This window comes from Physeter macrocephalus, chromosome 16 (assembly GCF_002837175.3).
Source record: "Physeter macrocephalus isolate SW-GA chromosome 16, ASM283717v5, whole genome shotgun sequence".
Lineage (NCBI taxonomy): Eukaryota > Metazoa > Chordata > Mammalia > Artiodactyla > Physeteridae > Physeter > Physeter macrocephalus.
The window spans coordinates 80,949,982-80,975,149 of NC_041229.1; the positions used below are offsets into that span (position 1 = coordinate 80,949,982).

A 25,168-nucleotide genomic window follows, 5' to 3' on the forward strand; every position below is an offset into this window, starting at 1 on the left:
AGATCTGATATCATCTGTATGCCCACATGCAACTCAAATCTTTCTTCTGAACTCTAGACCAATATTTGCCACTGCTTTCTGAACATATCAACTATTTATCCCACAAGCAATATAAAGCTCAGTGTTCCAAATTTCACCTTGCTTAGTGCCACTGACCCTGCCTCTTTTTCTGTTTCTAATGCACCTAACCCCATTTACCCAAAAGCCCAAATCAGAACCCTCAAATCAACCTTAATATGAAGTGAAAACGTGCATCACTAAGACATTTAAATTCTGCCTCCCTAAATCTTTGTGTCCCCCCCCACCCCGATTTCCACTGTCATTGCTTTATTATAAGCTTTTATTATCTTTGCCAGAATATTTACCTTAGTCTTCTAACTGGACTCTATACCTTGTGTCTCTCCCAACCCCGCCATCTCAAGCTCTACCAGAGTTATATTTATAAAATACAACTCTCCTACTATCACACCTCTCCTAAAAATCCTTAGTAGGTTCCCTATTATCTGTAAGACAAAACCTAAACTCCTTAAGATGAAAACCAAGTCCCTTCATGATCTGGCTTTTGCCTATCTTTTTAACCTAATTTCTTCACCACCTTTCCCCAACACCACACTCCATGTCTACACCAAACTGCTTACCATTCATGGTCCCAGAACTCACTTTCTGCTTTCTTACTTCCATCCTTTTGTATGTGATCTCTCTCTGCAAGATATGTCATTCCTCACTTCTCCTCAAAAAAAGAAAAAAACATTTGTCTACTTCTTTCAAGACTAGACATTACTTTGGAGCTTTCCTGAACTTTCCTTTTTGCCATCTTCCTGAAGTTGCTCACTTTTCCCGCATGTTGTTCATTTATCTAAGGAGCATTTACTTCATTACACTCTGTCTCCCTCATAGACTGTGTGAGCTCTTCAAGTGTAGAGTAACCATATCTAGCTTTACCAGAGTAGCCTCAGCACCCATTTCCTAGGGAGTGAGTTAAAGAACAAAAGACTAGGTTAGAGGAAGCAAGAACTATTCAATCAGGGAGATTAGAAGTGGCTCTGTCATTTACTAGACTTGTAAATTTGGGCATTTATTACCTTCTCTAAATCTTTGTTTCTTAATCTGAAAAATATGAATGATAACAGCTACCTCACAGGATTCTTGGATAACTAAATCAGACAATGTATTTTAAATGCCCAATAGAGACTCATCTCTAGTAGACTTTTTTTTTTTAAGTTTTGTTGAATGAACACATAAAAATAAGTGAGTGAGCAGGTTATTGAGTGAGTAAATGCATTTGAGTGAATAGAACAAATGCTGTAAAAAATTTTATAATGGATTCACCAGAAGAGATTTCCTATACAAGCAGCAGCTGTCTTGCTTTTTGAAGGGATGGTTAAGATGTCAGCAGGCAGAGATCTAGCAGTCAATGAACTAGGAACCTGAAGCTTGAGAAGCAGTGTGAGGAAAGGCCAAGACTGGGGAAGGCATCCCTTTTTTATTGAAAACATTATTTCCTGCTGTTACTTTACCTTTCTCCCCCCTTTTTTTCATCAGTTAAAGAATTCTAAAGATGGGCTGGCTGCCAACTCATTCAAGGTGAATCAAATCTCATTAACCAGGTGACAAGTTAGCCCTCACACAACAAGATATAGGCTTGGATTTTGAAAAGAGAATGTGGGTTATTGTTAAAAATAATATAAATTATTATTGTTGAATGAAGATTTCTGTTGCCTAATTATTATTATTCAGTGAAATGTTTTAGAGACAGCATCATGGCAATGATGTTGAAGGTAGTACAATTTCTTATTTAAAAAAAAAAAAGAATGTGAACATTTATGTAAAGTCCACTGGAAAGCTAATCTCTAGATTAAGATCTAGAGTCCTATGTGCTTCAGACCTATCTCAGAATTTGAAGCTGAGAATGATAATCTAGCAGGTAGGATTTATAAGTTGTTGACTTCATCTCTGTACTCTTTAGATGGAAAATGGACTTTATACAGACTTAAATTAACAAGCCAGTATGCTGTATTGCTATATTGCTTACCTGTTTGCATTATTAGTCAGGGTTCATGTCTCTTCATTCTGTTGTGTCACTGAGTAATGGAAAAAGAAATTCATTTTGGAATTATACAAAAACTTGGATTCAAATTTTAGCCCTGCTGTTTATTAGATGTGTGAAATTGGACAAGTTACATAATCATTCCCATCCTCTTTAAGATAAGGATAATGCTTCCTAACTTATAAGATTGCTGTGATGACTAGAAATTACATTTTAAAACTACCTACCCTTGTGCTAGGCGTATGATAGAATTTGACAAAAGCTAATCAATATGAAGAATTTATCTAGTTGTTGATAGAATCTTCTTCACAAATACATGTAAAAATAATTAAAATTCATGATCATAGAAAAAATGTAAAATTTTCTTTATTATAAAAGCATTCCCATTTATGTCATACAACATTAAGAAATTCAAGTGAAAACTTTAAAAATCTGTAATACCACTCTACCACCATAGCACACATATAATTTTGCATATTCTTTTTATTTTACTATTGCATTTTTTGAGTTAAAATGGTTGAAAGGATATAATTTTGGAGTTCATTCACGTAGTGTTTTATCATGTTACTCATTTTTTATGTCAGTATACTAAGTATCAGTAAGAAATACCATAATTTATTTAATCATATCATCATTATTAGATATTCGGCTTACCTCCTAGTGGAGGCTATTATTGGAAGCTATATAATTAATAAATGCTTTTATGCATATTTAAGGGATTTTGGAGCCAAGAGGGGTATTTCCTTTATAGGCTAAATCCCCTAGGTGAGATTAATGGCATTTATATATATGCCTTTAGTCCTTGAAACATTGTTTTTCAGAATGAACATACATTCTTCTAGAAACCAATAGCCTTCACTGGACATTATCCAAAGCACTGCTCCTAGAACAATTTAGTAGGATAGAGCAGGCAGAAAAATAAAAGATGAGTGGGGAGAGGGGTTCACTATTAGATTGGGATATGGTAGGGAGAAAAAGGAGATACTTATAATCTATGATTTAATTAAAATCCATGTGCTATAGGCCTTTGGAGAAATTGATCATCTATTCTTTAATTCAGTAAGACAGTCTATTAGTCTTTCATCAAGTCTGTTATGAGAAAAATGAGAAAACACATAATCCCTGCCTTCTGGGAGTAACACACGATCCTGACTTCTAGAAGCTTATATTTCAGTGGGAGAAATATTTAAGTTTTAAATTTTTTTTTTTTTTTTTTTTTTTTTTTTTGCGGTACGCGGGCCTCCCACTGCCGTGGTCTCTCCCGTTGCGGAGCACAGGCTCCGGACGCGCAGGCTCAGCCGCCATGGCTCACGGGACCAGCCGCTCCGCGTCACGTGGGATCCTCCCAGACCCGGGCACGAACCCGTGTCCCCTGCATCGGCAGGAGGACCCTCAACCACTGCGCCACCAGGGAAGCCCAAGTTTTAAATTTTTAAAAATAATTTCAATACAGTTGAGAAGTGTTCCATTGCAGGTTAAGTATGCTACCGGAGGGCAAACAGCTTTACCTTGGAGCATGAGGATTAATTATGCATATGTGCTGACCTCACAAGAAAAAGAGGGCATTGTTAAATATCATTTCCTGTTACCATCTCCCAGCTCTGGAAATTGTGACTGGCCCAACTGAGAGTAGTACTGCATGCCCTATAGACTATTCCTAAAGGTTCAAATGAAGTATCTTATTATGGGTCTTAAATATGCTGGAACCTCCTGCTTAGACTGCTTTGTGTTCACAGTATCTGGCAAATAGTCCTCAATCCTGGTTTGAAGATGCAATAAGTAAATTTAATGTTGACTACCTAAATAGGTAATAGGAATCATGATTCATTTTGAGCTACCCCATCTATGCTAAGCATTTTAAGACACAGGTAGTATAGAATTAGCTTTATTGAAAAATAATGTGAGAAAAATATCAATCCTTTAATTTGATATTCTTTTAATTTAATTCTTAGCCATCTTTTTTATTTCATCTCAGTAGGTAATGTTCCTTGTTACCTTTTTTGTTCAAGCCTACAACTCCTCGATGTTTTCCCTATTGTAGGAGGATTTGTAAATCTCAACCACCTAGAGTGAGACCACGTTGTCATCAGACTTAACCTGGTAGGAGTTGGGGATTAGATGAAACTCTGAAGAAGTTTCAAAAGAACCTCACTGAGTAAAGCCAGTTTTATCCAGAACCACTGAAGTTCACAGATTTTAATTAACAATTTGAAATTTGTAATATTACTTGAATTTCAGATGGGTGAGAATTTAACCCTACATTAAAGGAGCCCAGGCAAAAGGACACGAGTTGCATCACAGAGACTTATTAAATGTGATGGAAATTCGACAGACGAATGCTGACAAACAGGTGCAAGAGCTGAATTAATTTTTAAACCCTACCACTGAGGAGGAATTGCAGTGCATCATGTTGACAGCCACAGCACATTGCTAATTTCATTCACAAGCTTAAAAATCTCAATATATTTGAACATGTGAATGTATTAAATTTTAAAAAGTGTAAGTAGCATAAGGGTATCCCAGAACTAAAAATGATAATTTCTCTCTGGGACCTCAAGTCATTTATCTAGCCAGAAGCATGGTGTTTTTTATGAATGAAATCTATCTTACCGCTACCACATACAAATTGTGTTCTATTACTATATATAGTGCAGCCTGTTACTAAGCAAGCTTTTCTCTTTTTTTTTTAATATGAAATTCCTTGTGAGTCAGAGGAAGACTGAATATTCACTGCTATAGTTTCCAACTTCTGCTGTCATGCATAAAGGGGGTTTTTAACTAATGCTTCTGATGGTGCTAAGTGGTGATATTCCTGGAGTTAAAGAAAAATATAACAAACCAAAACTAGATAAATGCAGAGCCTTGTTTGGTGGTATTATTAAAGATGGTAAGTTGTAAGCCAAAAACTCAGTAAACTCAATATGTTTTCACCAGGAATTTACCTACTTTGGAGTCCCTGGTATATTTGAGCCTTTGATAGAAGCCCTGCAGTGTCTCCACATAAATCTGCATGTATATACAAAATCTTACAAAGATTTCAGGGATTTTATGAATTTCCACATTCAGAATACCATTTATGGTACATCTTGATCTTTATCTGGGACTGGAAGAATATCTCTTATTTAGTGGATTTTCCCCTTTGCCACCTACTGTGCACCAGGCCCTAGACCTGGGACTGGGGATATAAGGAGAATAAGAAAAGGTTTCTGGACTTCTTACAGCCTAGTAGGGGCTAGTAGATAAATAGTATAGAGTAGTAAATAGTTTGATAAAAATATCTATTAAAAGGTCATTGCAAAAGCTTCCTGGAGAAGATTGCACCTTAGTGAGTATTAAGGATGAGTAGACATAAACTGTAAGAAGAGGGAAAAGGGCATTCTAGACTGAGAATGAGAGCAAGGAGCACTGCCCTGTCATTGGTAAAATTGTGTATTTACAAGAAATGCATAATAACAAATGTATGGAAAAATCTTTCAGTCTTTCAACATTTTCCAAGAAGCTTTAAAGAAAAAAAATAAAAGGATCTGCGTTTAATTTCCCAAGATTTTAGCCATCTGAGCCCTTTATTCCTAATTGTACACAAGCTTGTCCCCTCATTTTGCTTAGCTGGAGAATATTAAGTATTCATTTTTAGAACATAAAAAAACTGTAAAGGGCTCCCTTCCTAGCAAGTGAGTCAGGAAAAGCCCAGTATGTACTGCATTGGATGAGTCTAGATTCCTAATCAAAAACATGTAATCAGTACCTGCCCAAAAGTCTTTTTATAATGGCAGCAGAAGCAACTGTTTCTTTTTTAAACCCACTATCAAGAAAGCTGATGAAAAAGAGACAAATGCACAGTCTAATAACCTGAGCTAACAATATATTATTTTCAATGGAACGAAAAGGACAAAAGCCAAAGGTATTCATTACTGTTCCCAGGGTAAGAGATCAGGGCAGTTGCTGCCTTCACCACATGCGCAGTCTTTAGGCTTGACAATGCACATCTCCCCAAGGGAAATGTGGAAAGAAAGCCAAACTCTTGCAACTTGATGCAAAGTGATTTGGGTTCCATTACAACATCTCTCAGTAAAAGGCTATTCAGGCTTAGAGTAAAGATTCCACACTCATTTTCTCCCAGAAAATGAGATTGTTATATAAACACCAGACATGGAATCAGAGCTTCCTGAAATCACTCTAAACCATGTGATTTCATCTTAACTTCCTTAAATTCTAATCAGGAAAAAGGAGATGAGATAGTTTAGTGAACATACAATCTTAAAATTGTTGCCTTGTTTTGGGCACACTTAAAAACTCAAGAACATCCTAAGGAAATTTTAAAAATTACAAACCTATATAATAATATAAGGGTTTTTTGGGTTTTTGTTTTTTTCTGTTTAGATGAACTAATGCTGATCTGGGCTTCCCTGAATGTGTTTCTCAGATGAACTCGCCAGAAATGTTATGCCTTTCTTCTGGGGAAGTTAGGTTCACTCAGTATTTCAAAAAAGGGGATGTCAGGGTACACTTCATGTTAAAAGGATCTGAGTTCCCATTTGACTCCTGTGAACTTGAGAAGATACATTTTACACCTTTGTTTTTGACCTTTAAATGGAAATAAGGATATTTACTTCTTACCTCTCAGGATTATTATAGGGATTTAATGATGTAATTAAGATATTTGGAAAGTGATTAACACAAAACCTATTTTCAATATTTTCCAAAGTGTGTTACCCAGCAAACAAGTTCTATGGAATAAATAGTTGTTATTAAAAGTTCTGTTTCAAAAAGTTTGGACATGCTAGGTAAAGTTAAATGGTTGCCTTCAGAGCTTTACCATGCTAATGGGTATTGTGAGTCTCCAAAAGAGGAATATAGCATGCTGCGTTTCTCAGACTTACAACAGACACATTGGTGTTTGGTTGGGGGTGCAAGTGCTGTAGTTTACAAGATCACTGTTCTGCAGAACAGTAGTTTGGAAAATGCTGTCTATATGAGGGCCAAAGATCCCTTACCCCTCCCTTTCCACTCCTCCTCCCCCTCCTCCTCCTCTTCCTCTTCTTCCTTCCCTTAATAGTATGTACAATCCTTTATAACCCTCTTCCCAATATTTACTTATTTATCATTCTCTTCTTTGGGTTTGAATTTCTTGAGGACAAGGACTATGTCTTCATAAACATTTTAATCCCCAGTGTTTACTACATTGTACATAATAAATACTGGCTAAGTGAATGATGCTGTAATTACTGATATACATCATTCAGGATGTAATTACTGGGTTTTTTGGAGCTGTGAAAACAATGGGCCTGGTTTAAAATGACTCCAAATATATTTTATCCTTGTGGAACTGTGCCTAAGAAAGCAGATAACCTGTGCAGAAAAATGTTCCATGAGAACTAAAGCAAAGAAATAAAAAAAGAACAGAGAAAGAATATTATGTGCTTAGAATGCCATAATACAAGTTGTATAGTTAGGTGGCAAGAGGAATCTAGGAGTGTAATTATGGAAAATAATCTCCTGGACAGGTGAGTGCAATCTCGAAGGTTTAGGTTAATGAAATTAGGGTTTTAATTCTTAGCATCAGTTATTATAAGTCAAGGTCAAACTGGAAAAAAAATTTTTTAATGATTTTTCATTCCTATGCCATGCTAAGTCTTCATACTTTTAAGGCCTAAATACTGCTTAGTAAACTTAGAAGTATGCCATTAATTTGTACATAAGGAAAATTTTAACTTCATTCTGGATGCTGAGGTGTTTTAGTCTGATGCCTAAATCCAATAAGCATTACTCAGATGCTTCAGGGGTTTTCAGCAGCCCTCTATCCTACCTACTGTGCTATTAGTTCAGGATGAAAGTAAAATTAGTTTGGCAGAACCTCAAATTAACCTATCAAATCCCCTCATCACTTATTCCATTTTACAACTGAGAATAATAAATGTGTGAATGACATTCATAAAGTGACTACTTTATGCCAAGTGTGCACTAAGTGCTCCTGAATATTTTCTTTATTTGATTTTCAGAATAATCCTGTGAGAAGTGTTATCACCTCATCTTCTAGTGGGGAAACAAACTCAGAAGTTGTGTTATTGCCCCTCATCAAACAGCCATAAAAATGTAAAAGATCTTATACTGAGCCTAGTCTCTCCTTTCTAAAGTTTAGCCCTATTTCTGTTACATCATGTCATCTTAATATAATATTATCATTTCTTCTGCTTTTCCATAGGGATTGTTAAAATGTGTATGTATAAACACAGTACTTACAAATAGCCTGACCATGACTTAAGTGAAGACAACTATTCAACTTTAATGAAGGGCATGTAAAATATTAATGGAAGTACTGTTTCTTGGATGGATTGTTTGATATGATAATGTAAATTTTTCCAGATCAGTTTAGAAATTTACTGTAATTCCAATCAAAATGTTTATCATTATATACTTTATTATTTCTAAATTTAATTTGGAATAATAAATGAATGAAAATACCCAAAAAAATTTTAAAAAGAAAGATAATGGCGTGGGAAAGGGGGACTTACTCCACCTGATAGCAAAACGTACTGGAAAATTTTTAAAAGCAGTAGTAATCTGGTATTAGCAGAAAAATAGAGAAATACATCAGTGCAACACAATTGAGAATCCAGAAGCAGATTTGTATCTAAAAATGTAGTATATGATCAAAGCAGTACTTCAAATGAGTAGGGAAATAACATACTATTTCATAAATAGGGCAATTAGCTATGTGGTTTTTCAAAAATAAAGTTAGATCCCTACTTCATACTATACTAAAAATTAAACTTCTCATGGATCAAATATTTAAATGTAAGAAATAAAACAAGAAATATACCAGAAAAACACAGAGTTGGTTATATCTGTAATCTTGGAGTGAGGAAAGCCTTCCTAAACTTGACAAAATCTAAAGGACATGAAAAATTTCTATATAGCAGAAAATTCTAAATTTTTATATAGCAGAAAAAAATCTACAAAGTAAAAAGACAGTCACAATCCAGGAAAAATATTTGTAACTATATATGAGAGGAAAATGCTTTATATCTTTATTTTATAAATAGTTCTGCCAAATCAATAAAGAAAAAAGCAACATCACATTAAGGGTTTGTTCAAGCAATTCATAGCTAAAATCAAATGGTCATTAGATGTGAGAGGATGCCCACTTCTACTAATTGCCAAAGAAATGCAAATTAAAACAACTATAAGCTATCATTTGCCTACTATTAGACTAGTCAAAGTTACAAAAAGTAATAGTTTCCAGTACTAGTTGAGTACGTGGGGAGGTGGACTCTCTCAAATACTATTGGTGGAAGTAAACTGGTACAATCTATTTAGACAGTAAATTTAGAAGCATTGATTCAAATTTAAATGGGCATAAACAGCCTTTGACCTAACACTAATTCTACAGGCATACTATCACAAGTTCACATACAGTTAAAGTATTTTTCCCAGATTGTGACTTTTTACTTTGTAGAGGTTTTCTGCCATGTAGAATTTTTTTAAATGTGCAGTTCACATGTTTACTGCAGCATTTTTTTGTGATAGTAAAAATAGAAAACATCCCAAATATTCCTGCTGTGGTGGCAATATGAGCTCCACAAAAGTAGAGACTTCCTCTATCTTAATTACCATTCCCAGTTAGCTGCTACTGTTCTTGGCAGTATAAACATTTGTTAAATTAACAAACAAAATGGACTATAATGTGTCTATACAACTGAAATTATTTTTAAAAGTAAGGTAATTAAACAAGTTGCAGATATTGTACAGATCATTCCCTTTTTACAAATATACATATGTATGCATGTACATACATTTATATACAAGTGTCATATATATCTATTAAGAAAAAAGTTAGAAAGTATACCTCTGGATTGCCTCTTAGGGTGGAATTTAAGGAGTAGTGACAACATTTTACTGCATATACTACAGATAATATATCTTTTTGCTTTTGTTTTTGTTTTTTTAACAATGACTATGTTTATAACTTTAAAGTACAAATACAATCATTCTTTCAATCTCCTAACTCTTCTTGCTGTAAAAGATTTATAGCAGTTAACGAAGTCTCTGTTTTCACTGAGTGTATATTCTAGTGGAGGAAGACAGATGGTAAACAAATAAATATTATCCCTGATAAGGTATTATGAAAAAAATAAAATAAAACCATGTAAGGGGACTCCAGTGACAGGGTGCTATTTTTCTTTTCTAATTCTGCAGTGTTTGAGAAGAGACCTGAGTGAGGTAAGGAGTAACCCATCCAGGTATATATAGGCAGATAGATATTCTTGGTACAGGTCAAAGGACCCAGGATGAACACACCATGAATTAGTTAAGATTACAGAGCTCAAGATCAGGAGATGAGTTCAGAGAAATGGGGGTGGTGAGAAACAGAAATTGTGTATAACATAGGGACATTTGGCCAAGGTAAGAAGAACTTCAGTTCCTATTTCATGTGATAGGAAAATACTAGAGGTTTTGAACCGTGGAATGACATCCAATTTTTGTACACAAAAGATCTGTCTGATGACTGTGCGGAAAAGATGATGATGGCTTGGAGTAGGGTGAGAGCAGTGGAACTGGTGTGAAGTGGTAGGGTTCTGGATGCATTCCAGGTAAAGAGTCGCCAGAATTTGCTGATATGAGAGGAAGAAAAGAATAAGGATATGAAACTGTCAAGCATTGTAAAATACCACTGCAAACGAGCCTGATCTGGAATGTGAGAATGGAGTGCCTCTAGTGAGGCAGAACACTTCAAAAATTTTCTTGAATAGCTAGGGTCGATCTCTTATGTTATGAGTTTTCCCAGCATTACTGTGAGAGAGGTAAGTGCCAATTAATGTCTTAAGGTTATACTGAAATTAGAACTTGTTATCCCATAGTGGGTTTAATGTTCATTTATTCTTAAATATACATTTATTTAAAAGTGTACTTAACTTGAAAACATCTTAACTTGGTACTGAATGTATATTAGCTTTTAATTTCCTTTTATAGGAATTTTACTGACGTAATTTTGCTATTTTAAGGTATTAGGAGGAAAACAGTTCTGCTATTTTGAAGAACTGAGAAAACTTGTCGTTTAGGATTTCAAAGGTGTTAAGTGAAATAGTTAACTTAAAAATCCCAACAATATTAATTAATCTCAATTATAATATTAATTTTAATATTAATTAATTAATGCATTAATCTTTGGGGGGGAATTTGAACTTAAACCACTGAAGATCTTGATGAATTTTTTTACTGTAAATTTCCAAATCTTACCAATACATTCTCATGTCTTATTTTATTCTGTAAAAGAAAATATGCAAAAATAAAGTTCACTTTGCACATTTGCTCATGTCAGATAATAAAGGCTTTCAAGCTTGCATGGCCTAAGGTTCAAATTATTTGCAGTTGCTCCATTGCATGTGCAAATGATTGATTCATTAAGGACATTCCCAGTCAGTATCAGGTATCATTAAATACATGCATACAGTTGTATTGAGACAATGATATTGTCAGCAAATTTAAGAGCTCAGTTGTCCCATTGAAATCATACTTTGGTACGCACAATCATATTTGGCCAAAAAGTAGGATATAGGATGGGGTTTGTTTCATGACATTATTTAAAAATTCTATTCATAATGTTTTCTCTGACTAAAAATATTATGTTCTTCATGTAGTCACTTATTGATGTAACTGAATATTATACTCTTCATATATCCATCCAATGATGTGAATGAAACTTTGCAGTCATGGTCCTGGATTTTTATTCATTTATACATATTTTTTGTTCATTATCTATTCATTATCTTTTTAACAAACATTTACCGAGTGTTTACTACAGTAGTTTTTAATCTTGGCTGCAAGTCAAAATCCTCTGTAAAGCTTTTTAAAAGGACTGATTCCTGTGTAATAAACCCCTGAAACTGATTCAGTAGGTCTGGACTTCAGCCAAGCATCTTTATTTTTTCAGAAGCTCCACAGGTGACTCTGATGTTCAGTCAAGGTTAAGAATCATAAGCTTCTCTATTAAGCAGGAGGGATATAAGTTAACATGAAATAGTTCCTGTTCACAAGGAGATCAGAGTCGAGTGAGTAAGACAGGCAAGCAAACTAGTAATCACAGTAGTGTGATAAGTGCTATGTGAAGAGTAAGCACACCTCTTCCCACTTAGAACTAATATACATTGGCCTGGTGTGAAGTAAATCTCTTGATGGACTATAAACCAGAAAAAGGAGATTTTCTCTCAGTACCAAACCAGATGACCCAAATTGTGATTGAGTCCATATTTTATCTTACCTGCTCTCTGCCTTAATCAAATGAATTAGCCATACAAGACTTTGTGATTAAGCTCAGGAAATGGAAAAACAGAGAGACCAGTTTCTATTTCTGAAAACAGGATATGGGGGATGAGAAAGCAGTGAAGGATTGCAAAACAACCAGCTACTCAGAGTCAGGGAGCATGTATCACTAATATTTTTCTTCCTATGGCCTAAATCAGATTCCAGCTCATAGGTAGGCATTGGTTCTCGTATAGTTTTTGAATCTTTTTTCCTGATGACCTGTAGGCAAATGTTCCTACCTAGTCTATGCATACCTAAGAGAACTCTGTGGCAGAGTTGCTCTCTGACCAGTGACTTTCACAAGGAAACCCTTTTTTGCTACCTCAGAGGCACAGGACATTTACTGATTGTCTTTAAAGTTTCCAATTCAGACAAAGAATCTTGCTTAATTCTTGATAGCAGTATTGTCTTTTCTTATATTCTTGTCTGTTTTTAACAATGCCAGTTGATGTTTTGTTTTTACTACTTTAATTTTCATTACCATATGCTATTTTATATACTTTTGTTTCTTTATTTCATTTTACACAATCTGCATTGTCAACCTCTCTTCCCAGAAATTACAGACACAAAAGTGCCAGTATAAAGGAAGGGAGGATATGTGCCTTTCATCCTCAGAGCAGCACCAAAAAGCTGCACGAAACACGTTGCCCATTGCAGTCCCTTGTCATCTCTTTAAAAATGGGACTTGAGGAGGCTGACAAGACTACACCTAGAAATCCTTCCCAAGAAATCCAGTGGACATAGTCCGTATTAGAATTCCCTAAACAAAAGTAAGAAAACCCCAGAGGGAAAGCTTCATGGAATGTAATTATCCTATTATCTTCGGGATCATCCATTCCTAAATATAAACAAAAGCTCTTATTTTCTTTCTCCATGATATGATATTGACAAGTTCTAATTAGACTTTATAAAGACAAGCTTATCTGGTCACAGTGGTGTTAATTTGTGAGCTCCAGATTCATAGATAGTGTGGATGTACTTAATGTGAACATAAATTATATAAACTTGACATTGCATAATATAAAATGTTAATAAAGTCTCACTTTATGTGAATACTTTGAAATAAAAACAGATTTATTCAATTAAAAGAATCAGTCAGGAATCTCATAGTTTCATAACTAGCTGACTGAATGAATTATAAACTATAATTATAGCAGAGGAAGGTGCCATTTTAGCTGGTAAACAGAAATGCCTACCATACTTTGTCATGTCAAATGAACCAATGCTGTTGTTTATATTAGAATTTCTATGGGGATTTCAGACATTACTTTGTTATTTTAACATTTCCTATTTGTATTAGCTTTCAAAAACATTTAAAGATAATATCAAGGAAGTGTTAATTAAGCTCTCTGCTTTTCTATCATTTCATCAATTTAGTTAACACATACCCAGGCATGGCTAATTCAGGGTGCTATGTTAAAAACCACATCCTCAAATATATATCTATGAAATGTGATAAAACGCAAAGAAAGCTAAGCAGTTACTATGTTGAGCCATGGTTTTAATTTCTACAAAATATTAGAGATGATAAGAAAAACAATTTTTTAAGCCTTAAAGCAAAAATATCCTACAGTATTTGTTGATCCATATGCTCCATGAATGTTTACCTCCTATTTTACATTAAAATCCATATACATTAAAATGTATTTTATATTACATTTCTCCTTTGAAAAAATTAGCGTTGAATTAGGCAAGGTTTGAATCATGTAAGGACTTCAGGAATACAGCCTTCTTGAAGCGTTCTCTAAATCCAAGCTCTAAACCGTGAATAGTTGCATGTTTGTTCAGATCCTTAGAATGTTTTGAAATACATTGCCCAGTAACCAAAACTCTTTCCCGGAAAATGGAGAAATTGAATAGCAAAGGGAAAGAAGTTGACCTCCCTCCTCAGCTTTGACTTTGGCATTTTGTTTCTGAGAGGCCTGGTTGTTGGAAGATAAATTCCCTAATGTGAAACGTTTTCTAGCCTTTCAATAAAGTAGATTTTGTAGAGGGAAGAGTGAACCTATAACACTGATTTGGTTAATGTCAGCCTGCCGGGTTCTCAGCTCTGTGGTACAGGTAAAATATTATTTCTCCCCTTCTCTGATCCAGTTTCCTAAGAAGATTAATCAGATGTGTCTTAATGTACTTTACTACCGGAGCTACAGATTACTGAATGTGAACTGTTATTAAATTGTTAGATTCCCTTATATGTGCTGAATAAGAGAGGTTTGTCAGATATATATTTTATGGTTTTAGTGTTTACTCTTAGGTCCATGATCCATTTTGAATTAATTTTTGTGTATGGTGTGGATAAGGGTTGAAGTTCATTTTATTTTGTACAAATAATCACTTTCATTGAAAATCTGTTCTTTCTCCGTTGAATTAACTTGACATTTTGATCAAAACATAATCGCCTATATAAATGTGAGTCATTTTTCTGAGACATGTAAATTTTTGGAACTATGTTATTTGGTGCATAAGCATTTGTAATTGTATCTTCCTGCTGTCTTGATCATTTTTCTCAATAGTAAATGTTTATTTTGGGGTCTAGCAATTCTTCTTTTTAAAAGTTTATTTTGTCTAATGGTAGTATAGTCTCTCTGGGTTTTTTTAAGCTTAATCTCTACATGGTATTTTTTTTCACAGCCTCTTGCTTATTTTTATTTGTGTTTTTATATTTAATGTGCTTTTCTGTAGACAATGTATAATTAGGTCTTGCTAGTTTTCAGTCAGTCTCTACGTTTTTATTGGAGTGTTTAGTACCCTTACATTTAATGTGATTATTTTTATATTTGGATTTATTGTCTGCCATTTTGCTATTTGTCTTCTCTTTGTCTCATTTTTATTTTCCTGTTCTTCTGCCTTCTTTTGTGTTAAAGAATATTTTGTGGATTATTTTTATTCTGTATTCACTTATTAGCTTTATTTCTTTGCATTATTTTTTGTTATTGCTCTAGGGACCACAATATGCAACTTTAACTTCCAGTAAAATATAGGAACCTTGTACTAGTGTAGTTTCATTTACACACTCTCATCCTTTGTGCTGTTGCTGTCATATACAATACATATCTATATCTATATTATAAAACCAAGAATATTATGTTATAATTTTACTTAGAGTCTTGCCTTTTAAAGAAATTAAGAATGACAGAAAGACAGTCCTGTCTTTTAACAAATTAAGAGAATTATTTCTTATCTTCATATCATATCACTCATATTTTCACTACTCTCTCTCTATCCAAGTTATCACCTGATGTTATTTTATTTCAGCCTGAAGTATTTCCTTTTGCATTTCTTAAATTTAGAGCTGTTAGCAATGAATTTTCTCATTTTAAAATTTATTTGAAAATGTCTTTGAACCTTTAATTTTGAAGAATGGTTTTAAAATAGCTTTCTTGGAAGACAGGTTTTTTTTCCTCAACAATTTGAATGTTATTCCAGTATCTTATAGACTCATTATCCTAATAAGAGATTAGCTGTTAATCATATTTTTGTTCTCCTATGTAATATATTGTTTTTCTTTGTTGTATTCAAGATTTTTCTTATTATCTTCAGCTTGTAGTAGTTTGATCATGATGCATCTAGGTGCAGTTTTCTTTGTTTTTTCTATTTGAGGTCCATTGAATTTTTTGTAGCTGAGAGTTAATATTTTTCATCAAAGTGAGGAAGTTTTTCATTATTATTTCTTCAAATATTTGTTCACCCTTTTCTCTTTCTCTGCTCTTGTTTGACTCCATTTACCCTTAAGAGGTCTGAAAGATGTTTCTGACAGAATAGTTTTAAACTTTGATGGAAGGCTCAGAAATAAAATGGAGAAGTATGGATGAAATGGCACAGTTTTCTAAGGAAACTTAGTTCCTTAAATATACGCACAACACAACCCAGTAAATTTACAGTGGAAAATATTAATGTTACCTATTTGTCCTCTTTTCCTGTTTCTACAAAATCTGTTTGTAGGTGCATTTCCTCCCTCTGCTACTTATGCACGAAAAGACTTGCTACAACGATCTACCCATATCGCTACCAAGACTTTCCAAGCTTTTCGCATATTTGTGAACAATGAGCTAAATGAACTTTACACAGGACTGAAGACAGCTCAGAAGTTTCTGAGACCTGGTGGTCGCCTTGTTGCCCTCTCCTTCCATTCACTGGAGGATCGCATCATCAAACGATTCCTGCTTGGGATAAGCATGACAGAAAGGTTTAACCTAAGTGCTAGACAGAAGGTGATACAAAAATCACAGTTGTGTTCAGATCATGAAAACATGGAAGGAGTCTCTATAGAAAGGGCCCCTTTAATGTGGAAAGTGATGCATAAGAAGGTACTTACTCCGGAAGATCAAGATGTACAAGATAACCCCAGAGGACGCTCAGCCAAGCTTAGAGCAGCTATCAAATTATGAGAAAGTTATCATCATCTGATTCTTCAAGTTCTTCCTCACAGTTTCTCGTGTAATATTCCTGAACAGCCTAATATAAGAAAGTGTGGGATATATAGAGATATGTACTATATATGTGTGGAAATAGGGGGTATTTAGCATTTTTTTCTCAAAAAGAAAATGTAGAAAATATTAGCATGACACAGATAGCTCAATTCAAGATGCAGCAGTGCCTCAAAACTGGAAAAATTGTTTATCTTAGCATTATATTTGACTTTTGAAATGCAGTCCTTTCTCTAACCAGGAAATTTTTTTAAAAAGAAGAAGAAAAGAGAAGAATATGTGTATTCACTTAACTATGTAAATTCAAGCTATCAAAAGAGATTATAATTATATCTGCATGCCCAAATTCTGAATTTAGATATTCAGATTTGCAACAGACTGTCTATAACTCAAATAATTGATAATGATCATAAAATGAATTTTAATTTTCCTACTTGGGAATAATTAATTACTATAGCTTTCTCAAATGTAAGTACTATGAAAATTTAAAATATTCAACTATTATTTTAAAAATGCATTATACAGATAAATTTCATTACTGAAATTACAGTGTTCATTGTTTTAAAGGGATTTTTCAGTATGATATGTGCCATGTTTTCATATATTAGAAACTAAAAATGTAGAATTGCTCTAATAGGTCTCACAGAGAATGTTTCACAAAACTTATATTTAAAGTCAATTGTGTTTATTTTAATAATAGCCCAGAATGCTTTTGATAAATAAAAATCTCTCATCATTTGAAACCTGCAATTTTAAATTGGGCTATTCAAAATATTCAAAGTCTATTTGAAATGGAAAAGTATGTTATCTGTTCCAGATACTAAAATCAATGTAATGATTTTATTTACAAATAGTAACTGTAATTGTAAAATGTTTATTCAGATGAAGTTCACGTGGCAGAGGATTCTTTAACAAATTAATGAAATTGATTCAGTATTCACATAACTTTTTATACATAAATATGCACTTCTAATTTATTCAGTTATGCAGCAAGTACTGAATTAGGCAAAGAAACAAAGGCGAGTAAAATACACATAGCCCATAGTATCAGTCCTGTGGAGTTTATAGTCTAGCCGAGAGGACCAGTGGTAGTTAAATAATAATAAATATTAGTATAAAATTGACAAAGCGGTAAGGGCTATACAGAAGTAGTACAAGGTACCATAATTACATCTAGTTCGGATTTCATCTACTGAAGGAAACCAGGTCTGACAACATGGTGCTTGATTTGTGACTTGAAGGATGAATAAGAGATAATTAGTAAAAGGATACATGGGCATGTTCATTGAAGGTGCATGTAAATGATAGTTTTTGTAAGTAGTTTCCCTTGAAGTCATATTTATACTATTAATTTGCTCAGTAAACTATTCAAATACAGGAAAAATTCATCTTCTCAATTATGATTACAAACTCTAAGTTGGTGAATCCAATGAATAAAATATCAACATAACTATATGGGCAAAAGATAAGAATTAAATACTTGAATTTACCTGAGACTTACTTTATCTACCTCTGTAATATTTAGCTTTAGTTCCCAACTTTGTTTACCACTTGTAATTTACAGACTTTATTCAGATCTGAACAATTCTGCAGTGAAATCAGAATGAGAAAATATTCTAGGGAACAGTATGCTCAAATTAGAAACAAATGAAAGTACCTAGCTTAATCTCCTCAGTCCTTCCTGAAGAATTTTGTAAGTTCCTCTTTGTACGTACGTCATATTTGTGAATGAGAATGATTCCCAAAGGTAAGTGCCCATCTGAGTATCTGATCAGAATATAAAAGATCGCATCTAATATTCAACAATGATTCACGTATTTCATCAATCATTTTTGGATGCTATATAATACAGGAATCTTTTCATTAATGTTAAATGGAAATTGACTGCCCTGGGTTGGATGGCATCCTTCCAAACTTCATGTCCTTTCCAAAACCTCATAATGTGACCTTATGTGGAAATATGGCTATTGCAGATGTAAGTAGTTAAGAAGAGGTCATACTGGAGCAGGGCAGGCCCTTAATCCAATATGTCTGTGTCATTATAAGAAGAGAAGAAGAGAGAGACACAGGGAAGAATGCCACATGAACGTAGAGGCAGAAATTGAAGTGATACATCTACAAGCCAAGGGACACCAAGAATTGCTGGCAACCATAAGAAGCTAGGAGAGAAGCATGGAATAGATTCTCCCTCATAGACTTTAGTAGGAACTAATAACTCTGCTGACACCTTGGTTTCAGACTTCCAACCTCCAGAACAGTGACAGAATAAATTTCTATTTTATGCCAGCCAATCTGTGGTAATTTATTACAGCAGCCCTAAGGAACGAATACTCTGACCAAAAAAAAAATAAAAATCTTGAAAAATATGCATGAAGAAAAAATCATGCTTCAATAAACACAAAATTGGTTTCAAAATGTTGTAGTGTAAAAATATATTAGCTTTTTTCTGTAATCAGGCTGTTTGCCACTATCACTCTTACCTGCCTCTTAGTCTAAGTTGTAGGATGCATAATAAAATACATGAATGAGTTTAAAATTGTTAACTTTGGAGAATGGTTTAGGGAAATTCATACAATACCTATAGAAAAAAACAGATTATTGAAATGAATACATTTTAGTACATTTTATTAGAAAAGTACATTACTTTTCCAATAAAATATAAACTATATAAAACAAGCAGTTGTTTTACATTTCAGAATCTCTGTATTGACTGCTCTCTACCAATCATTTTAATATAACATCCATCCCATTGTGTAGGACATCAGCTCTTAACAGCTTTTAGTTCATTGCTTATTAAGAAATGAAATTTAATTGCACACAATTTTTAATTGATATCCCTATTTTGTATATTCATTTCATTTTGACAATTATATGTTAGTTATGTAATCTTTTTGAAATTTCTAGGGTAATTTTTGGGGGGTAATTTTTGGGCTATATCATATCTATATATTTTTTTCTCTTTCATGTAATATGTGATATCTATTTTTTTCTATTTCATGTAGTATGTGATATATGGTTAGTGCTTAAATTCATTTATATTGAACTGTTTATTATGTTACAACCAATAGTTTATAAGAGAATACAGTATGTCTGGGTTTTTTTTGAATTATTGAATGTTATTTTTTTATACAGCAGGTTCTTATTAGTTATCCATTTTATACATATTAGTGTACATATGTCAATCCCAATCTCCCAGTTCATCACACCACCACCACCACCCCCCGCCGCTTTCCCCCCTTGGTGTCCATATGTTTGTTCTCTACATCTGTGAAACCAGTTCATCTGTACCATTTTATAGGTTCCACATATATGTGTTAACATACGATATTTATTTTTCTTTTTATGACTTACTCTGTATGACAGTCTCTAGGTCCATCCACATCTCTACAAATGACCCAATTTCGTTCCTTTTTATGGCTGAGTAATATTCCATTGTATATATTTACCACATCTTCTTTATCCATTCATCTGTCAATGGGCATTTAGGTTGCTTCCATGCCCTGGGTACTGTAAATAGTGCTGCAATGAACATTGGGGTGCATGTGTCTTTTTGAATTATGGTTTCCTCTGGGTATAAGCCCAGTAGTGGGATTGCTGGGTCATATTGTAATTTTATTTTTAGTTTTTTAAGGAACCTCCATACTGTTCTCCATAGTGGCTGTATCAATTTACATTCCCACCAACAGTGCAAGGGGGGTTCCTTTTCTCCACACTCTCTCCAGCATTTATTGTTTGTAGATTTTCTCATGATGCCCATTCTACCTGCTGTGAGGTGATACCTCATTGTAGTTTTCATTTGCATTTCTCTAATAATTAGTGATGTTGAGCAGCTTTTCATGTGCTTCTTGGCCATCTGTATGTCTTCTTTGGAGAAATGTCTATTTAGATCTTCTGCCCATTTTTGGATTGGGTTGTTTGTTTTTTTAATATTGAGATGCATGAGCTGTTTATATACTATGGAGATTAATCCTTTGTCCATTGATTCATTTGCAAATATTTTCTCCCATTTTGAGGGTTCTCTTTTAGTATTGTTTGTATTTTCCTTTGCTTTGCAAAAGCTATTAAGTTTCATTAGGTCCCATTTGTTTATTTTTGTTTTTATTCCCATTTCTCTAGGGGGTGGGTCAAAAAGGATCTTGCAGTGATTTACATCATAGGGTGTTCTGCCTATGTTTTCTCTAAGAGTTTTATAGTGTCCGGTCTTACATTTATGTCTCTAATCCATTTTGAGTTTATTTTTGTGTATGGTGTTAGGGAGTGTTCTAATTTCATTCCTTTACATGTAGCTGTCCAGTTTTCCCAGCACCACTTATTGAAGAGACTGTCTTTTCTCCATTGTATATCCTTGCCTCCTCCTTTGTCATAGATTAGTTGGCCATGGGTGCGTGGGTTTATCTCTGGGCTTTCTATCCTGTTCCATTGATGTATATTTCTCTTTTTGTGCCAGTACCATATTGTCTTGATTGCTGTAGCTTTCTAGTATAGTCTGAAGTCAAGGAGTCTGATTTCTCCAGCTCCATTTTTTTCCCTCAGAACTGCTTTGGCTATACGGGGTCTTTTGTGTCTCCATACAAATTTTAAGATTTTTTTGTTCTAGTTCTGTAAAAAATGCCATTGGTAATTTGATAAGGATTGTATTGAATCTGCAGATTGCTTTAGGTAGTATAGTCATTTTCACAGTATTGATTCTTCCAATTCAAGAACATGGTACATCTCTCCATCTGTTTATATCATCTTTAATTTCTTTCATCAGTGTCTTATAGTTTTCTGCATACAGGTCTTTTGTCTCCTTAGGTGGGTTTATTCTTCGGTATTATAGTCTTTTTTTTTTGCAGTCGTAAATGGGAGTGTTCCCTGAATTTCTCTTTCATATTTTTCATCATTAGTGTATAGGAATGCCAGAGATTTCTGTGCATTAATTGTGTATCCTGCAACTTTATCGAATTCATTGATTAGCTCTAGTAGTTTTCTGGTGGCATCTTTAGGATTCTCTATGCATAGTATCTTGTCATCTGCAAACAGTAACGGTTTTACTTCTTCTTTTCCAATTTGTATTCCTTTTATTTCTTTTTCTTCTCTGATTGCCATGGCTAGGGCTTCCAAAACTATGTTGAATAATAGTGGTGAGAGTGGATATCCTTGTTTTTATCATAAATAAGTGTTGAATTTTGTCAAAAACTTTTTCTGCATCTATTGAGATGGTCATATGGTTCTTATTCTTCAATTTTTTAATATAGTCTATCATATTGATTGATTTGCTTATATTGAAGAATCCTTGCATCCCTGGGATAAATCCCACTTGATCATGGTGTATGATCCTTTTATTGTGTTGTTGGATTGTGTTTGCTAGTATTTTGTAGAGGATTTTTGTATCTCTATTCATCAGTGATATTGCTTTGTAATTTTCTTTTTTTGTAGTATCTTTGTCTGGTTTTGGTATCACAGTGATGGTGACCTCATAGAATAAGTTGGGAGTGTTCCTTCCTCTGCAGTTTTTTGGAAGAGTTTGAGAAGGATGGGTGTTAGCTGTTCTCTAAATGTTTGATAGAATTCACCTGTGAAGCCATCTAGTCCTGTATTTTTGTTTGTTGGAAGATTTTTAATCACAGTTTCAATTTCATTACTTGTGATTTGTCTGTTCATATTTTCTATTTCTTCCTGGTTCAGTCTTGGAAGGTTATACCTTTTAAGAATTTGTCCATTTCTTCCAGGTTGTCCATTTTACTGGCTTATAGTAGTCTCTTAGGATGCTTTATATTTCTGCAGTGTCTGTTGTAACTTCTGCTTTTTCATTTCTATTTTATTGATTTGAGTCCTCTCCCTCTTTTTCTTGATGAGCCTGGCTAATGGTTTATCAATTTGTTTATCTTCTCAAAGAACCAACTTTTAGCTTTATTGATCTTTGCTATTGTTTTCTTTGTTTCTATTTCATTTATTTCTGCTCTGATCTTTATGACTTCTGCTAACTTTGGGTTTTGTTTGTTCTTTCTCTAGTTCCTTTAAGTGTAAGGTTAGATTGTGTATTTGAGATTTTTGTTATTTCTTGAGGTAGGCTTGTATTGCTATAAACTTCCATCTTAAAACTGCTGTTTCTGTGTCCCATAGGTTTTGGATCATCGTGTTTTCATTGTCATTTGTCTCTAGGTATTTTTTTGATTTCCTTTTTGATTTCTGCAGTGATCTCTTGGTTATTTAGTAACGTATTGTTTAGCCTCCATGTGTTTGTGTTTGTTACATTTTTTTCCCTATAATTGATTTCTGATCTCATAGGGTTGTGGTCAGAAAAGATGCTTGATATGATTTCAATTTTCTTAAATTTACTGAGGCTTCATTTGTGACCCAAGATGTGATCTATCCTGGAGAATGTTCTGTGCGCACTTGAGAAGAAAGTGTAATCTGCTGTTTTTGGATGGAATGTCCTATAAATATCAGTTAAGTCTATCTGGTCTATTGTGTCATTTAAAGCTTGTGTTTCCTGATTTATTTTCATTTTGGATGATCTGTCCATTGGTGAAAGTTGGGTGTTAAAGTCCCCTACTATTATTGTGCTACTGTCGATTTCCCCCTTTATGGTTGTTAGCATTTGCCTTATGTATTGAGGTGCTCCTATATTGGGTGCATATGTATTTGTAATTGTTACATCTTCTTTTTGAATTGATCCCTTGATCATTATGTAGTGTCGCTCCTTGTCTCTTGTAACATTCTTTATTTTAAAGTCTATTTTATGTGGTGTGATTATTGCTACTCCAGCTTTCTTTTGATTTCCATTTGCATGGAATATCTTTTTTCCATCCCCTCACTTTCAGTCTGTATGTGTCCCTAGGTCTGAAGTGGGTCTCTTGTAGACAGCATATGAATGGGTCTTGTTTTTGTATCCATTCAGCAAGCCTGTGTCTTTTGGTTGGAGCATTTAATCCATTCACATTTAAGGTAATTATCGATATGTATGTTCCTGTTACCATTTCTTAATTGTTTTGGGTTTGTTTTTGTAGGTCCTTTTCTCCTCTTGTATTTCCCACTTAGAGAAGTTCCTTTAGCATTTTTTGTAGAGCTGGTTTGGTGGTGCTGAATTCTCTTAGCTTTTGCTTGTCTGTAAAGCTTTTGATTTCTCCATCCAATCTGATTGAGATCCTTGCCAGGTTGAGTAATCTTGGTTGTATGTTCTTCCCTTTCATCACTTTAATTATGTCATGCCACTCCCTTCTGGCTTGTAGAGTTTCCGCTGAGAAATCAGCTGTTAATCTTATGGGAGTTCCCTTGTATATTATTTGTCATTTTTCCCTTGCTGCTTTCAATAATTTTTCTTTGTCTTTAATTTTTGCCAGTTTGATTACTATGTGTCTTGGCGTGTTTTTCCTTGGGTTTATCCTGTATGGGACTCTCTGAGCTTCCTGGTCTTGGGTGGCTATTTCCTTTCCCATATTACAGAAGTTTTCGACTATAATCTCTTCAAATATTTTCTCAGGCCCTTTCTCTCTCTCTTCTCCTTCTGGGACCCCTATAATGCGAATGTTGTTGTGTTTAATGTTGTCCCAGAGGTCTCTTAGGCTGTCTTCCTTTCTTTTCATTCTTTTTTCTTTATTCTGTTCTGCAGCAATGAATTCCACCATATTTTCTTCCAGGTCACTTATCTGTTCTTCTGCCTCAGTTAGTCTGCTATTTATTCCTTCTAGTGTATTTTTCATTTCAGTTATTATAGTGTTCATCTCTGTTTGTTTGTTCTTTAATTCTTCTAGGTCTTTTTAAACATTTCTTGCGTCTTCTCAATCTTTGCTTCCATTGTTTTTTCCGAAGTCCTGGATCATCTTCACTATCATTATTCTGAATTCTTTTTCTGGAAGGTTGCCTATCTCCACTTCATTTAATTGTTTTTCTGGGGTTTTATCTCTTTCCTTCATCTGGTACATATCCGTCTGCCTTTTCATCTTGTCTATCTTTCTGTTAATGTGGTTTTTGTTTCACAGGCTGCAGGATTGTAGTTCTTCTTGCTTCTGCTGTCTGCCCTCTGGTGGATGAGGCTACCTAAGAGGCTTGTGCAAGTTTCCTGATGGGAGGGATTGGTGGTGGGTAGAGCTGGCTGTTGCTCTTGTGGGCAGAACTCAGTAAAACTTTAATCCACTTGTCTGCTAATGGATGGGGCTGTGTTCCCTCCCTGTTGGTTGTTTGGCCTGAGGCAATCCAACACTGGAGCCTACCCGGGCCCTTTGGTGGGGCTAATGTCGGACTCTGGGAGGGCTCATGCCAATGAGTACTTCCCAGAACTTCTGCTGCCAGTGTCCTTGTTCTCACAGTGAGACACAGCCACCCCCAGCCTCTGCAGGAGACCCTCCAACACTAGCAGGTAGGTCTGGTTCAGTCTCCTATGGGGTCACTGCTCCTTCTCCTGGGTCCT

General features: G+C 34.4%; 1 protein-coding gene across 7 annotated transcripts in view; it reads left to right on the forward strand.

Annotated features, from left to right (window-relative positions):
* METTL15 (methyltransferase 15, mitochondrial 12S rRNA N4-cytidine) overlaps positions 1-25,168 on the forward strand; it is a 478,750-nt gene that overhangs the window by 193,582 nt on the left and 260,000 nt on the right. The window contains exons 6-7 of one of the 7 annotated variants that reach the window (XR_003683607.2): positions 8,047-8,140; positions 10,244-10,723. The exons of 3 other annotated variants lie outside the window; for them this stretch is intronic. Coding sequence is in view for 3 of the 4 variants with exons in the window: in XM_024119057.3 (XP_023974825.1) it covers positions 16,292-16,737 (446 nt within the window). In the remaining variant the exon portion in view is untranslated. Of the gene's footprint in view, positions 1-8,046; positions 8,153-10,243; positions 10,724-16,291; positions 18,225-25,168 lie in introns of those variants that run through there. 3 more of the 7 variants (XM_024119057.3, XM_024119056.3, XM_028501133.2) reach the window with 3 other exon arrangements.